Source organism: Panthera uncia, chromosome C2 (genome assembly GCF_023721935.1).
Source record: "Panthera uncia isolate 11264 chromosome C2, Puncia_PCG_1.0, whole genome shotgun sequence".
Classification (NCBI taxonomy): Eukaryota; Metazoa; Chordata; class Mammalia; order Carnivora; family Felidae; genus Panthera; species Panthera uncia.
In genome coordinates, this window is record NC_064810.1 from 146,326,857 (window position 1) to 146,342,146 (window position 15,290).

At 42.0% G+C, this 15,290-nt stretch overlaps 1 protein-coding gene across 12 annotated transcripts in view; it reads left to right on the forward strand.

The window, feature by feature from the left end:
* Positions 1–15,290, forward strand: part of ULK4 (unc-51 like kinase 4) — a 567,621-nt gene that overhangs the window by 20,725 nt on the left and 531,606 nt on the right. For 11 of the 12 annotated variants that reach the window (XR_007457564.1, XR_007457565.1, XM_049629926.1 and 8 more), the window contains exons 9-13: positions 3,376–3,468; positions 5,466–5,581; positions 5,738–5,807; positions 7,864–7,960; positions 12,540–12,644. Coding sequence is in view for 10 of the 12 variants with exons in the window: in XM_049629926.1 (XP_049485883.1) it covers positions 3,376–3,468; positions 5,466–5,581; positions 5,738–5,807; positions 7,864–7,960; positions 12,540–12,644 (481 nt within the window). In the remaining 2 variants the exon portion in view is untranslated. The remainder of the gene's footprint in view (positions 1–3,375; positions 3,469–5,465; positions 5,582–5,737; positions 5,808–7,863; positions 7,961–12,539; positions 12,645–15,290) is intronic. The other variant, XM_049629921.1, reaches the window with a different exon arrangement.

Genomic DNA, 15,290 nt, shown 5'->3' on the forward strand with positions numbered 1-15,290 from the left:
TCTCGCAGTTCGTGGGTTCGAGCCCCACGTTGGGCTCTGTGCTGACAGCTCAGAGCCTGGAGCCTGCCTCGGATTCTGTGTCTCCTTCTGTCTCTGCCCCTCCCTTGCTTGTGTTCTCTCTCTCTCTCAAAAACAAACATTAAAAAATTAAAAAAAAAATTCATTGCAGTTAGTTAACATCTAGTGTAATGTTAAGTGTACAGTAGAGTGATTCAACGCTTCCGTACGTCACCTGGTTCTCATCACAACAGGTGCCATCCTCAGTCCCCATCGCCTAGTTAACCGAGCTCTCCTCTCGTAACCATCAGTGTGTGTTCTGTAGTTAAGAACCTGGTTTGTCTCTCTATCTCTGTTTGCAGGGATTTTTAATCATGAGGAAGGTTTAAAGTCCATTTCTCCTTCAATGTATTAAATAGTTGCCTAATTGGTTGACAGATTTCCTTGTAACTTCTTAAGTCCAGGAAGGGCATTGTTTTTCATTGTCGATTTCAGGCACTCTTGAACTAGGGATGATACTGTCAAGATACAGTTACTCTAATAACTGCTGAGTGGTATTTTAATATGATGTGTTTTTATGATAATCCTGTCACAATGAGAGTGCCGAGTGAGAGGCCAATAGGCACAGCTTGAATTTTCTGGGTTGCAGTAATGGCAGCAAATGAGAAGCCACTGCGGCATGGGGTTGTAGAAGGCAGGTGAGGAGTCCGGAGCGGGTCTCCCTGGGTTAGCAGACAAGAACAATTGGTTTCTAGCTCAGATTGTCACTAGGTATCTGGGGCATAGGGGTGGTTTAGGCAAGTGTTTGGGGTCTCTGCGTCAGGGTGTAAAACGAAGAGTCAATTTAATGAAACATAGGAAATCACCCATTCTCCAGCTTCGTTAAATATAGGAAAAAAGCGCAGACGGAATTGCTAATTCCCCTTGTGCTTACAATGGAATACTCTCAGGATTAGCGTTATTTTGCTCTAGTCTTCCAGATGCCTTTTGATAGGGTACACATCTACTTGATTTGCGATGGGTATCCACATGTCCACATATTTATATCCCTATATTATATATACTTGTTTGCATAAATGATACTGCTCTATAACCTAGTTCTGTCCACTTCTGTCCCTTTTATTTACTTTTTGACAGCAAGAGAGAGCACACAAGTACAAACAGGGGAGGGGCAGAAAGAGGAGAGAGAATCCCAGGCAGGCTCAGTGGTGTCAGTGCAGAGCCCATCGTGGGGCTCAAACTCAAGAACCATGAGATCATGACCTGAGCCCAAATCAAGAGTCAGAAGGTTAGCTGACTGAGTGATTGAGCCACCCAGGCACCCTGAGAGTACTTCCTTTTGGTTTTTATTTTTTTTTATTATTTATTTATTTATTTATTTATTTATTTTTTCCAACGTTTTTTTTTTTTATTTATTTTGGGGACAGAGAGAGACAGAGCATGAACGGGGGAGGGGCAGAGAGAGAGGGAGACACAGAATCGGAAACAGGCTCCAGGCTCCGAGCCATCAGCCCAGAGCCTGACGCGGGGCTCGAACTCACGGACCGCGAGATCGTGACCTGGCTGAAGTCGGACGCTTAACCGACTGCGCCACCCACGCGCCCCGTTTTTATTTTTTTTTAAATGTGTGTTTATTTTTGTGAGCGAGTGAGCAGGGGAGGGGTAGAGAGAGACGGAGAGAGAGAATCTCAAGCAGACTCCACATTGTCAGTACAGAGCCTGATGAGGGGCTCGAACTCACAAACTCTGAGATCATGAGCTGATATCAAGAGTGGGACGCTTAACTGACTGAGCCACCCAGGCGCCCCTAGAGTACTTCTTGACTTGGAATATCACGTACACTGGTACAGTAAATACCCTTTTGTGTATTTGTTATTGTTCCTTTAGGCAGTCACCTCCTTGGAGTTTTCTGACAGTGGGGTTGGTGGCCAGAGGCTTAGAACATGAAACAATTTGGTGCATTTGTTACCTGCTTGGAATGTGTGCTGGCGTAGCACCTCCAGAGAGCCCCTTTCCTCCCAGTATTACCTACATCAGACTTTGTTGACCTACGTTTTTGCTAAGCTGACAAAAAAGAAATTTTGCTTCATTGGCAATTTTTATTTCTCTGTTCGTGTTTTTTAGGAGCCCTTTGTGAAAAAGGGATATTATATGTGATTACAGATACCTTCTGTTTCAATTTTTATCAAAGTAATTTTTATTTCAATAGGCATTTTGAACAGTCCAGTTTTCTTTATTTTGAAATTTTAGTCAGGCTTAGCCATTCTGAGTCCGATGATTATAACTAGAAGCTTACTCTATTAATAGTAAAAATTAATGCTTTGCAAGTGAGTCTGGCTTTTAGGTACAGCCTAAAGTTTTTAAAAAACTTTTTATTTTAGAGAGAGTGCACTGCACCAGTGGGGGGAAAGGGCAGAGGCTGGGGGTGGTGAGGGGGCAGAGAAGGAGAATGCCAAGCAGGCTCCATGCTCCTTGTGGATCCTGACGTGGAACCAGACATGGGACCTGATCCCATAACCCTGGGATCGTGACCTGAGCTGATATCAGGAGTCAGATGCCCAGCTGACTGCACCACCCAGGCACCCCAGCCAGCGTCAGGTCATTTTAACGTGGGCAAAGTAGCTGGATAACATTTGACTCCTACAGAGACGTGTGACTGTGTAAAATTGTGAGGTTGATTTTCTTGTTTATTTCTGAATGAAATTCTAAAAGTGAAGTCCCAAAAATGAAAGTCATGAAACAGGTAGGGTAGGTAGAATAAAGGATGATAGAGTTATAGATTGATAATATTTGTTATATTTCCTTAAAAATGTTAAGCTAATGGGGCACCTAGGTGGCTCACTTGGTTGGGCGTCTGACTTGGGCGCGGGTTGTGACCTCAAGGTTTGAGTTTGAGCCCTGTTGCTTGCTGTTGTCAGCACAGAAGCCCTCTGTGGATCTTCTGTTCCCCTGTCTGTCTCTCTGTCTCTGTCTGTCTCCTCTGATCACACTCTCACTCAGGGGGAAAAAAAAAAAAAAAGGAACAGTAACTATAATTTAAAAAATGGTAAATAAAATTTTAAGCTAATTATAGGCTCCTTTCATAGACTCTTTTGAGAACCCAAAATGTTTTCATTAGGCTCCATGCAATATGAACCAATACTGAGTTTTTAGACTCTTTCATTCTGTACCATTTAAGGCTTCAGAATTATTTTTTGCATGTTGCTAAGAGGTTAATTGTATACTAAAATGCAAGTAAAGTATGAAAGAATTGCGGAGGTACATTTGAATGGAGAAATTTATAAACTATAAAATCTGATATATGTAATTGGGACATGACTTGGGAACTATGCATGGTAAATCATGTGAAAAGAATTTTAACGTTTATGTTTTGTGTAGATTAACTTGGGCAGGCCTATTGCAGCATTCATTTTGGAAGGATGCTTTCGCTAGGAGAGATCATGAATCGAGCACTGAGGATTCCATCGTCAGGTAGTGTATAAGCTTAACTTTGTGTGGGGGGACGTGGTTATCAGGTGACCATACTGATTACTGTTCTAATAATGCAGCGTCAATGACGTAAATTTGTCTGTTTTCATACTAGGAGAAAATCAAGCATTTGTTCAAGCGTGCTTGAAGAGTTTAGTCATGACCTTATGTGTTCGCGATTTTGCTCATTTTTCCGATCAGTTGTTTCTTCTCCAGTCAGTGATTGAGTATGGTGGTCATTAGTTCTGTTCATCAACTATAACTCACTTCCCACCTTGCAAGCACATGGTGGGATCTCCTAGCCCTCTCTTGAGTCAGGCATGGTCACGTGACTTGCTTTGGTTAATGAAATGGGAACAGAAGTGATGTGTGTTCGTTCTGCATAGACGCTTGAAGAGCCAGTATGAGGTTGGCCACACTGCTTCCTCCTCATGAGGTAATTGGGAAGACAGTGTCCAAATGGAGTTGCTGTCGGGCTGGGTCTTTAGTGACTGTGATGGGCATAGCTTCCTTGCCAGCCTTTAGTGGCTGTGTGCATGAGGGAGACAGGACATTCTAAGCCACAGAGATTTGTGGGTTGCAGGTTACCACAGCATAACCTAGCTCCTGTCTCATTCTGACTAATATACCTCGTTTTTATTATAAAATCTTCTTAGCCCAGGACACTTAAAAAAGGGATGGCATTAAGAACAAGGTGAGGAGTGGTCGAATCAGGGCCAGATAATTGACCCCCCCCGCCCTGCCCCGGTCAGCTTATTCAGTGATGAATGGTTGTGTGATTCTTGGTTCTCATCTTGGCAAATTCAGCGTGTTGGATAGAGAAGGTCTCTCCTAAGTATTCTATTTAAGGTCTCTCTCAAACTTGGGTTTCTCTGGTCCAGTGAGACTCAACCACGCTCCTACCATTGTGTTTCGCTCTGTGGGGACTAATAGAAAGCGGGGCTCTGGTCGTGGTCCTCCAGTGTCTGCAAGGCACAGAAGACCTCTGACCTTAGTGTGTCCTCTTCCTTGTTAATCTCTATGCCTTTGGTTTCTTTTCTTGCCTTATAGCCCTTGCTAGGACTTTTTCAGTAAGGCACTGAATCAGGAGTGATGAAAATGAACCTCTTTGCCTGGTTTCTGCCTTTTGAGATGAAAGCACTCAGCCTTTCACCATTAAGTATGATGAGTTCGAGGTTCGTGTAGCTGCCCTTCTTCAGTTCGAATGATTTTTGAATTTCGTCAGATGCCTTTTTGTATCGGTTGATAAGGTCATGTGGTTTTTCTTCTTTAGACTGTGGTTTTCAAATATTGAGCCAGCCTTGCAGTCCCACAATAAACCCCACTTAGTCGTGGTGTATTACAGGTTTTGTGTCTTGCTGGATGTTTGGGGCCAAGTGGCAGGAGGACAGCGAGAGAGGAGGAAAAAGAACAGGACGGCAGGGATTTGCCTCCTGTTCTTCAGATCATAACTCTCTGGCTACAGAATATGCCCCTCTGTGAGTTCGAGCCACTGGCTAGGAGCTGCTGCTGTTCCCAGCTAGCTGCTGCAGGGTTACCTGGTAGCAGGGATAGAATAAAATGGAAAAAGGAAAAAAAAAATTAAACCATGGCATTTCCTCTGTCCTGACCTATAGGGGGTCCCCTTTCCTGTTTCTTAGAACAGAAATAGAAGGCTTCTCTTAGAGGCTCTTTTGTCTGTACTCAGTACCAGGCAATACTGGAAGGGGAAAAATAAGAGGGAAGTTCACTGCCAGGTTACTGGTACTTATAAACTTAGGGGCTCTGGTTTACTTGCCCGATCTGCCACTTACTTCCCACTGATAAGATTTATAGACAGTACAAAGCCTTGCGTATAGTAAGTGCTCACTTTAGCTACTCAGTGACCATGCTTCTCTAACTCCATGGCTTTGCCAGATGGTACGTGTAATTTCATGAACTTTTCCAACCTCTTGTTCTACACAGAATACCTATAGAAAGCTCAAAAATAAGTTTGATTGTGTTGGCTTTCTCCTGTTGAGCAGCGGAAAAGTGATGGAGCATTCTGGGACCCAGGATTCCAAGGAGGTTTTGAAGCCAAGTGGACAAGCCAAGGGGGACAAGAGTGGTCAGCGACTGAGTCAGTCTTTCAGACTAGGTGAGCTTTCGCTGGAGCATGTTCTTTCCGCTGAGTGTGCCGTTTCTGAGAAATTCTAGTTTTTGCTACCATTCTCTTTAAATTTCTGCTTGTGTCATGCCCTGCTCCTGGTATTTTTGGTTCTTTGCACGTAATGTTTTTTCTGTCCTGCCACAGAAAATCCAGCTGAGTTGCGGCCTAGAAGTGTGGTTGGGGGTCAACCGAATGAGTCCATGTTTCTTCTGAGGTATGTAAGATGACAGCAGCAAGGAATCCCTGCGTGATTACAGTCAGGTCTTCTTAAAGCATCTGTTGTCCTGCTGGCAAACCATGTTCCCCAGAGATGAAGCGCAGGGATGTGGATGCCGAATTCCGTATCAGTCTGCTTTTGAAGTTCGTGTTAAGTGCTGGCCAATGGAATGTTGATGTGGCTGTGCAGTTTTAAACGTTTAGAACCAAACCAGGGGCGCCTGGGTGGCTCAATTGGTTAAGCGACTGACTTAGGCTCAGGTCATGATCTCAGAGTTTGTGGGTTCGAGCCTCGCGTTGGGCTCTGTGCTGACAGCTCAGGGCCTGGAGCCTGCTTGGGATTCTGTGTCTCCCTCTCTCTCTGTTCCTCTGCCGGCTCGTGCTTTGTCTGTCTCTCAAAAATAATAAACGTTAAAAAAAAATTTAAAAAAGTTTTTAACCGAACCACCTGTCTTTCCTATTTATAAGGGTTAAAACCTCCTCATTTTTACTTGCCCTTCAAATAGAATTGAATGTGAAATTTTAGCAGTCAAGCTTCTTTATTGAATACTTTGAGGAAAGAACAGGTTGTGTTTTTGTTAAACATTTTTCTAAAAAATTTTTATATAAAAAAAATTTATTTTCGAGAGACAAAAGAGGGGGAGCAGAGGATCTGAAGCAGTTCTGTGCTGACAGCAGAGAGCCCGATGTGGGGCTCAAACTCACAAACCATGAGATTGTGACCTAAGCCGAAGTTGGATGCTTAATCGATTGAGCCACCCAGGCATGCCATGTTAAATGTTGTTTTATGTGGAGATTTAAATAATGTTTTTTAATACTGTAATCATTGAAGTAATTTTAAAGAGAACAGGATGGCATTTTAATATAATTAAGAGCAATGTATTTAAAATTTTAACATGTAAACGTCAAGTGTTGTATTTATAGCTTTGGTCCTATACATAAAGAGTTTTATTTAGTGACAAAGGGGTTATAACAATGAACTAAAATTTCCTGACTTGTTTTACCCTATGAAAATATAAAGGATATTGAATTTATCTATATACATTCTAGTCATTAATTCAGTTTTTTAAAAAACTTTGTACAATCTTTGGCATATTTCGTGAGTTAAACTACTTGTTTAATGAATGACTAAAAACAGATGAGTGAAAGAGACATAAATGTAAAAAAAAAACAAAACAAACATAAATATAAACATAAAAAAAGACCCTAATGATCTCAGTGGAAAAATTTCTTAATATGTGAAAAACTCCAGAGACCCAGGAGTAATGGAGTTACCCACAGAGTATGACCAGCATTCTTTAATTTCTTAATGTTCATTTATTTTTGAGAGAAAGAGGCACATACGCAGAGTGTGAGCAGGAGAGGGGCAGAGAGAGGGAGACACAGAATCTGAAGCAGGCTCCAGGCCCTGAGCCATCAGCACAGATCTGGATGCGGGGCTCGAACTTATGAACTGTGAGATCATGACCTGAACTGAAGTCAGATTCTTAACCGACTGAGCCACCCAGGTGCCCCTGACCAGCATTTTTAAGTATAGGAGGAATCATTAAACATAGATACAGATTATAACTTGTTCCTTATCTTAAATAGATACCAAGATGATTTTCCATATCAAACATTTTCTGAAATAGAATTGTAAATATTTTCCATCCTTTGTGGACTGTCTGATCTATATTACTATGTTAATCCTGCTGATACGAGCAGACATTTAAAAAATAAAATCAAGAGTGTCTGAGTAGCTTAGTCAGTTGGGCATCTGATTCTTCATCTCAGCTCCGGTCTTGATCTTGGGGTCGTGAGTTCAGGCCCTGCATTGGGCTCTGTGCTGGGCATGGGGCCTCCTTAAAAAAAAAAAAATAAATAAATTAGCCAGGAAACTGGAAATATTTGCAAAAAAGGTGTTGTATAAACAGAAATTAGAGTTTAAATTTATGAGATCACCCAGAATCTTGACATTCTGCCATTTTATCATGAGATGTGTTTTTTCCCAGATAATAGTAAACAGGATAGAGTTTCTGCACTCTGAATAATGTTGACCGGTATGTATTTTCCAGTTCTCGCCCGACTCCGAGAACTAGCAGTGCGGTCGGACTAAGTCCTGGTGAGGATAGGACTCAACATTCACCACAGAAGGCTTCTCCTTTGACCAAGGTGAGCAGGGATGGAATCTTTCTTTCCTTTTCCTTTCTTGCTTTTCTTTCCTTCTTTCTTAGCATAAGGTATGGAGACGCAGAAGAATAGTTCCAAGTTGATGTCCAAACTATGATCGTAATGACAAAATTTGCAATTAAGTCACTTTCTTTATCACTCTCTTTTTCTGGTAAGTACTCCTACGAGAGCATTGTTTCATAGTTATTTTTTTGGTAACAGCCTCAGTAACATCTGATTGACATCCCATTTAACTCACCACTTAGAGCGTATGGTTCGGGGGCTTTGTGCGTATTCCCAGTCACGTAGCCACCACCACAGTCATTCTGAGAACACTCGCCTCCCACAGGGAAATGCTATACCTATTAGCCGTCACTCCCGTCCCCTCCGTTTCTCTTCCCTCTCACCCTAGGCAGCCACTAATCTTGCTCTCTTGATAAACTTGTCTCTTCTGGACGTTGCAAATGAATGAAGTAACACAATAGGTCCTTTTTTGTGACTGGCTTTTTTCACATAACACGGTATATCAGTACTGTGTTCCTTTTTATTGCCAAATAATTGGTTGTATGTACCACATTTTTCCATTCATCAGTTGGTGGACATTTGGGTTGTGTTTCCACCTTTTGGCTGTCGTGAACAATGCTGCTGTGAATGTTTGCGTACAGCGTTTTGAGCGGGCCTGCGTTGAATTTCGCCTTATACCTGCAGGAGTGTAATTGTGGCATCGTGTGCTGACTGTGTTAAACCTTCCAAAGAACTGCCAGACTGGTTTTCAAGGCAGCTGGGCCGTTTTACATTCTCACTAGCAGCGTGTGAGGCTTCCGGTTTTTACCCATCTCTAACAAAACTAGTTACTGTCTTTTTTCCTAATTGTGGTAAAATACATGTTGCATAGAACTTACATTTAACTATTTTTTAGTCGTACGGTTCTGTGATGTTAAGTACATTCCCATTTTTGTGCCACTGTCCTCACTCTCCGTCTCCAGGACTGTTTGATCACCCCAAATTGAGACGCTGTGCCCACTAAACAACAGCTCCCCACCTCCTTTCCTCCCAGCCGTGGCAGCCGCTGTTCTATCTTCTGCCTCTGTGCCCGCTAATCTCCTATAAGTGGAACCGTACAAAATTAGCCCTTTTGTGTCTGGCCTGTTGCACTTAGCATGATGTGTTCAAGGTCTAGCGTGTGTCAGAATTCCATTCCCTTTTCAGACTGAGTAATACTTCGTTGTGTGTAGGTACCACATTGTGTTTATCCACGCATCCACCTTTGGCCACTTGGGTTGCTTCAGCCTTTGGGCCATTGTGGTTAATGCTGCATTATAGCCAGACGAGGAGGTGTGAAATTATACCTAGTTTTGATTTGCATTTCTGATGGCTGATTTTATTGAGCATCTTTTCATGTGCTTATGGGCCATTTGTATATCTCCTTTGAAAGAATGTCTTTTTTTTTTTTTTTTTTTTTTTTTTATATTTTATTTATTTTTGAGAAACAGAGTGAAACAAAGTGTGAGCAGGGGAAGGGCAGAGAGAGAAGGAGACACAGAATCTGAAGCAGGCTCCAGGCTCTGAGCAAGCAGTCGGCACAGAGCCCGATGCGGGGCTGGAACCCACAAACTGTGAGATCGTGACCTGAGCTGAAGTCGGATGCTCAACCGACTGAGCCACCCAGGCGCCCCTGAAAGAATGTCTTTTCAAATCTTGGCTCATTTATTGAGTTGTAAGGAATTCTTTATGTATCCTAGGTATGTGATTTATAAATCTTCCACCCTGTGGATTGTGTTTTTCAATGGTGTCCTTTGAGGCACGGAAGTGTTTATTTTTATTTATTTATTTTTTGAGAGAGAGAGGGAGAGCAAGAGCACGTACACGTGGGGGAGAGGGGCAGAGGGAGAGAGAGAACTCCAAGCAGGCTCCATAACTCAGCATGGAGGCTGTGGGATGACTTTGGCATCATTACCTGACATGAAATAAGGGTCGGCCGCTCAACTGACTAAGCCATCCTGGCACCCGAAGCACAGAAGTTCTTAATTTTGATGTAGTTCAAATTATTTTTTTTGTGTGTGTGTGTTGTTGCTTAGGCTTCTGGTGTCATAATTTAGAAACCATTGCCTACTCCAAGGTCACAAAAGTTTATGTCGGCGCTTAGCTCTTTAGGTCTTAAATCCATTTGAGTTAATTTTTGTACACGGCATGAGGTAGAGGGTTCAGCTTCATTGTTTTGCGTGTGGATTTCCATTTGTCTCGGCACCATTTGTTGAAAAGACTGTTCTTTCCCAGTTCATTGTCCTGGCGTTCTTGTTGACTATCAATTGGCCGTAAAGGTGAGGTTTATTTCTGGACTCTGTTCTGTTGATCTCTGCATCTTTCTTCATGCTGGTCGCATAGTAACTAACTGGCTACTCTTGATCACTGTAGCTTTTTAGTAAGTTTTGAAGTTAGGAGGTATGATTCTTCCAATTTTGTCCTTTTTCAAGGTTGTTTTGGCTACTCTGGGTCCCTTGCATTTCCATGTGAATTTTAGGATCAGTTTGTATGTTAGTTATATGTGAGGGAAAATTGTGTAACAGTAAAAATGCATTTTATTTTATTTAGTTTTAGAGCGAGAGTGTGAGTAGGGAAGTGGTGGAGGAAGAAGAGGGAGCGAATCCTAAGCAGACCCCATGCTCAGTGCTGAGTCCAACCCAGAGCTTGATCCCACGACCTGGGATCATGACCTGAGCTGTTACCAAGAGTTGGATGCTTAACCAGCTGAACCACCTGGGTGCCCCCAAAAATGCATTTTGAAATGTAACAGATGTTGAGTCTCTTCTGGCCATGGTTATTGTAGAGGAGTGCACTTAATCGTTTTATTGAGAATAGTCAAGCAGTAATTGTATATGTAGTATATGAGAGTTTATCTTGTATAATTTTTTAAGTGATTTTTTTTATTCAATTACAAAATCTTTATAACTGTAGAAAACTTGGAAAATGTACAGGAGGACAAAGGAAAACTACTTGTAACTTTATTATCCAGGGTAACCACTGGTTATATTTTGATATTTCTATCTCTGAGTCTATACATACATGTTCATTTTCAAACAAGGGAACATAATTTTATGATTGCAGTGTTTGATCACTTTATTCCTGAGAATTCTATTTTATTTTGCTGTTGTGAGTGGGTATTTCATTTTTAGACTGTTAACTGTGCATATGTTTCATTTATATATAGGAAATTAATTTTTATATACATTTCTAATTGGTCTACCTTACTAATTCTTAATATGTTTTTAGTTCATTCATGTTGACATTTCTTTGAAGTCTTTCTGTCTTAAATGTCCATGCTTTTAAACATTAAATTCTTTGTTTTACAAAGTTCCTCCTTATTCTTCATGTGTTTTTTGGTAAGTCTGTTTTCTAAGTTGCAAAGGGGTGGTCTTGTTTCCAAGAACCTAGTTAGCTAATTATTCCTTTAGTCATGCTCTTGCCTCAGTTTTGCAGAATTTCCTCATTTTTCACTTCACTGTTTTGTTTTGTTTTTTTCTGTTTTGTTCTGTTTGTTGGTCAGTGTTTCAGTGGAAGTCGTCCCCCCCCCCCCCGCCGCCCCGCTACCCGTGCAAAGAGGTGTTTTTATTAAAGCATGGGGATAGGCTCCATGGGCAGGAAGAGCTGCCTCAGTGGAAGTTGTTAAAGCATAAATCCACTTTTTTTTTTTTTTTTTTTTTTTTGGTCTGATGTGAAGTCCTCAGGTGGCATCACACTAGGAATGAGAGTTATGTTTAAGTAGAACACAAAGAAAAATCTCAAATACGGTTACTCATTTTCATTATGTGTTAACTCTACTTTAGCTTTTATTATTATTTAAAACATTTTTTTTTTAATGTTTATATTTGAGAGAGAGAGAGTGTGAGCATGGGCGGGGCCGAGAGAGAGAGACACAGAATCTGAAGCAGGCTCCAGGCTCCAGGCTCCAGGCTCCAGGCTCCAAGCTCCAAGCTGTCAGCACAGAGCCCGATGCAGGACTCAAACTCAGGAACCGTGAGGTCATGATCTGAGCTGAAGCCGGACGCTCAACTGACTGAGCCACCCAGGCGCCCCTGTCCACTTTAGCTTTTATAAAGATAGAGGTGTTTAATGCTTAGGTAGAGGGTTAGTATTTGGCCCTGAAATTCCTTTATGCTGTAATTTTAGCTTCATACTGAATATTTTGTAAAGCAGAATAAATTGGTGAGTGTCGAGTGGATGAACGATAAAAACCACCCTGGTAATTGAAAAACAAGTTTGCCTCATTGTAGCTGAAACATCAAACTATAGAAGATCTGTTTTCTGGTTCTAACTAGCCAGACTTTGTGGTAAATGTGAACAAATCGGTTACTTTGACCTTTGTTTTTTCCTTCTGTGACCATGAGAATGATGATGCACAGAACTGAGGATTTTTGTGAAGATCAAAGAAGACGGTCTCTGGAAGTGTTTTGAATAGCAACCTGAGGTCCATAGATACGGGTGGCCCTTCCAGTGGTGTCTTACTCAGGGTCTTATTAGCCCGGTTCTTAGAAGCTCCGCAGTAAGTCACAGAAACAAAGCCTCATTTTTGTTCTTATTTCAGATTGCAAGTGAACCCCTGAGTCAGCAGGACCTGGAATCCCAGATGAGAGAGCTTATCTACACAGACTCTGATCTTGTCATCACCCCAATTATCGACAACCCAAAGGTGGGGAAAGATGCCCTAACAGCTGAGGGCTGAGCTTTATTTAGACTTTATTTAGAGGGCTGAAATCCTGGTGATATCTTCATTCCAGATACTGTTGGCTTTCTTTTCTTTGCTGTTCCTCATGTCTCCTTTTATTTCATGTGTGCCACACGTCTGCACTTCTGACGCCCACCCTGTGCGTGACCCTCTCCTCTTCCTGTGTTACTTGACCCTTCACTGAGTGCTGAATTTCTTCCTCTTCTGCATCGGCTCCGCCTCCCCTCAGTCCATGGGCTTCTAGACCTCAGACCTTAGTCCTCATTCCTTTTGTTTCTCTCTACATTCTCGAATGAATTTCTCCAACCACTCTAGTCTTGGATGTGTTAGGAAGGCAGATGTGAGTGAGCACTGCTCCCCCTGCTGGGGTGGGTGGGCAGGTCACAAAGAGACTAGCGGGTGCTCAGGACTGCAGGCCAGATGGCGGGGAGACACTGGGGGCTTGGGGAGTCATGGTTCACGGTGCACTTCATACCCGGCGTGATTTTTGTTGCTTCACGTCTCTTGGAATATACCTCTGTATCGCCAGGGGATGATGAGTATTTTTAAGGAAAAAAATCAACTTCTCAGTCCCTCTGTATTACCTATTCTGTATTTTAATTTTCTTTTTAAAATGTCTTTTTCTGTTTTGATTTATGACCATTTCCCCCCATTTCTTTGGGGAACATTAATGTAGAACAAATGGGTTCTGGGGTGCCTGGGTGGCTCAACTGGTAAGTGGCCAACTTCGGCTCAGGGCATGCATGATCTTATGGTTCGTGAGTTCGAGCCCTGTGTTGGGCTCTGTGCTGACAGCTGGGAGTCTGGAACCTGCTTTGGATTCTGTGTTTCCCTCACTCTCTCTCCCTCCCCCACTCGCATTTTATCTCTCTCTCTCTCTCTCAAAAATAAGAAAGAACAAATGGGTAATTGGATGCATATTTATCTACTAGGTAGACAACATTTAATACAGATTACCCAGCTATTTTTCATAATGGAGCTAATTCTTTTTATGAGTTCAGCTATCTGACAGAGTAACTGTATATCATGCCAGATTTAATGTGAAATGGGTCATTTTCCCAGTGGACCTTCTAAGAACAGTTTGTAATGTGTTTTGACAAGGTTCTGTTTCTTTATTTCTTTTTCTAACCATACTTACTTGTTTTGGGGCAGCCTTAGTCAAAATTTTTCTTTAAACTTCTAATTTTAGATATACAGAAAAGGTTCAAAAACAGAGTTCTCGTGTACTTTTTACCCAACTTTCTCTGATGTTAGCATCTCACGGGACCATAGTATGGTTAGCAAAGCCGGGAACTAACATTGGTATGGTGTTAACTAAATTACCGAATTTATTTGAATTTTACCACTTGTACCACTGATGTCCTTTTTCTCTTCTCGGGTCTCTTGTTCCACTTTGCTGTTAGGCCTTTTTCTGTTACCTTCTGTCGTTGTCTTTCATGGCCTTGTAATTTCTTAGTTTTTCCTTGGCCTTCGTGGCTTTCATATTTGAAGAGTACTTACCAGGTATTTTGTAGGCTGTCCCTCAACCTGGGTTTTTCCAAGTGTTTCTCATGATTAACATGGACGAGGTTATGCATTTTTGGCAAGAAGACCACCAGCAAAGCTTTTTAAAATGCTCTATAAAGAGGTTTTGGAGATGTTAGATATAGAAATGACAGTTGAATTTTTAAATTAAAACTGTCGAGGTGAAAGTACCCTGGCTGTTCCAAACTCATGGATCTAACTACCCATTTTTCCAGTTTCTTAAAAAAAAATTGCGTACTTTCCTATTCATGCTGATTACATCTTCCTGGAATAGTGTGTTCTCGAATTCAACCATGAAATTCTTATTCTTTAAAACCTGAGCCCTCCTTCTGGTTCTTCCATAAGCCTTGTCAGTCTGAAGTGCTTGCTGCATTCTCCAAATTTGTTAGAAAAATTCCTGTGTTGGGGCGCCTGGGTGGCTCAGTCGGTTAAGCGTCCGACTTCGGCTCAGGTCACGATCTCGCGGTCCGCGGGTTTGTGCCCCACGTCGGGCTCTGGGCTGATGGCTCAGAGCCTGGAGCCTGCTTCCGATCCTGTGTCTCCCTCTCTCTCTGCCCCTCCCCCATTCATGCTCTGTCTCTCTCTGTCTCAAAAATAAATAAACATTAAAAAAAATTCCTGTGAAATGTTCTGTCTATAATTACGTCCTGCCCATTTTGCATTGTTGAATTTTTTTTTTTTTTGGCATTTAACATGTTTATCTTCCCAACCAGAGTATCAGCTGACTGTAGGATCATGTCTTTTATATATTTGTATCCCCCTTAGCACTTAGCATAGTGCCTCACCCTTATAGGTACCCAGTAAATATTTGTTGAATGACTAAATTTCTTTCTTTCTTTTTCTTTTTTTTTTTTAAGTTAATTTATTTTGAGAGAGACCAAGACCGCATGAGCAGGGAGGGGCAGAGACAGAGGGGGGAGAGAGAGACGTCCAAGCAGGCTCCACACTGTCAGCGCAGAGCTCCACGTAGGGCTTGAACTCAGGAAACCGTGAGATCATGACCTGAGCCAAAACCGAGAGTCGGATGCTTAACCGACTGAGCCACCCACCCAGGTGCCCCTGAATGACTAAATTTCTACCTAGAGG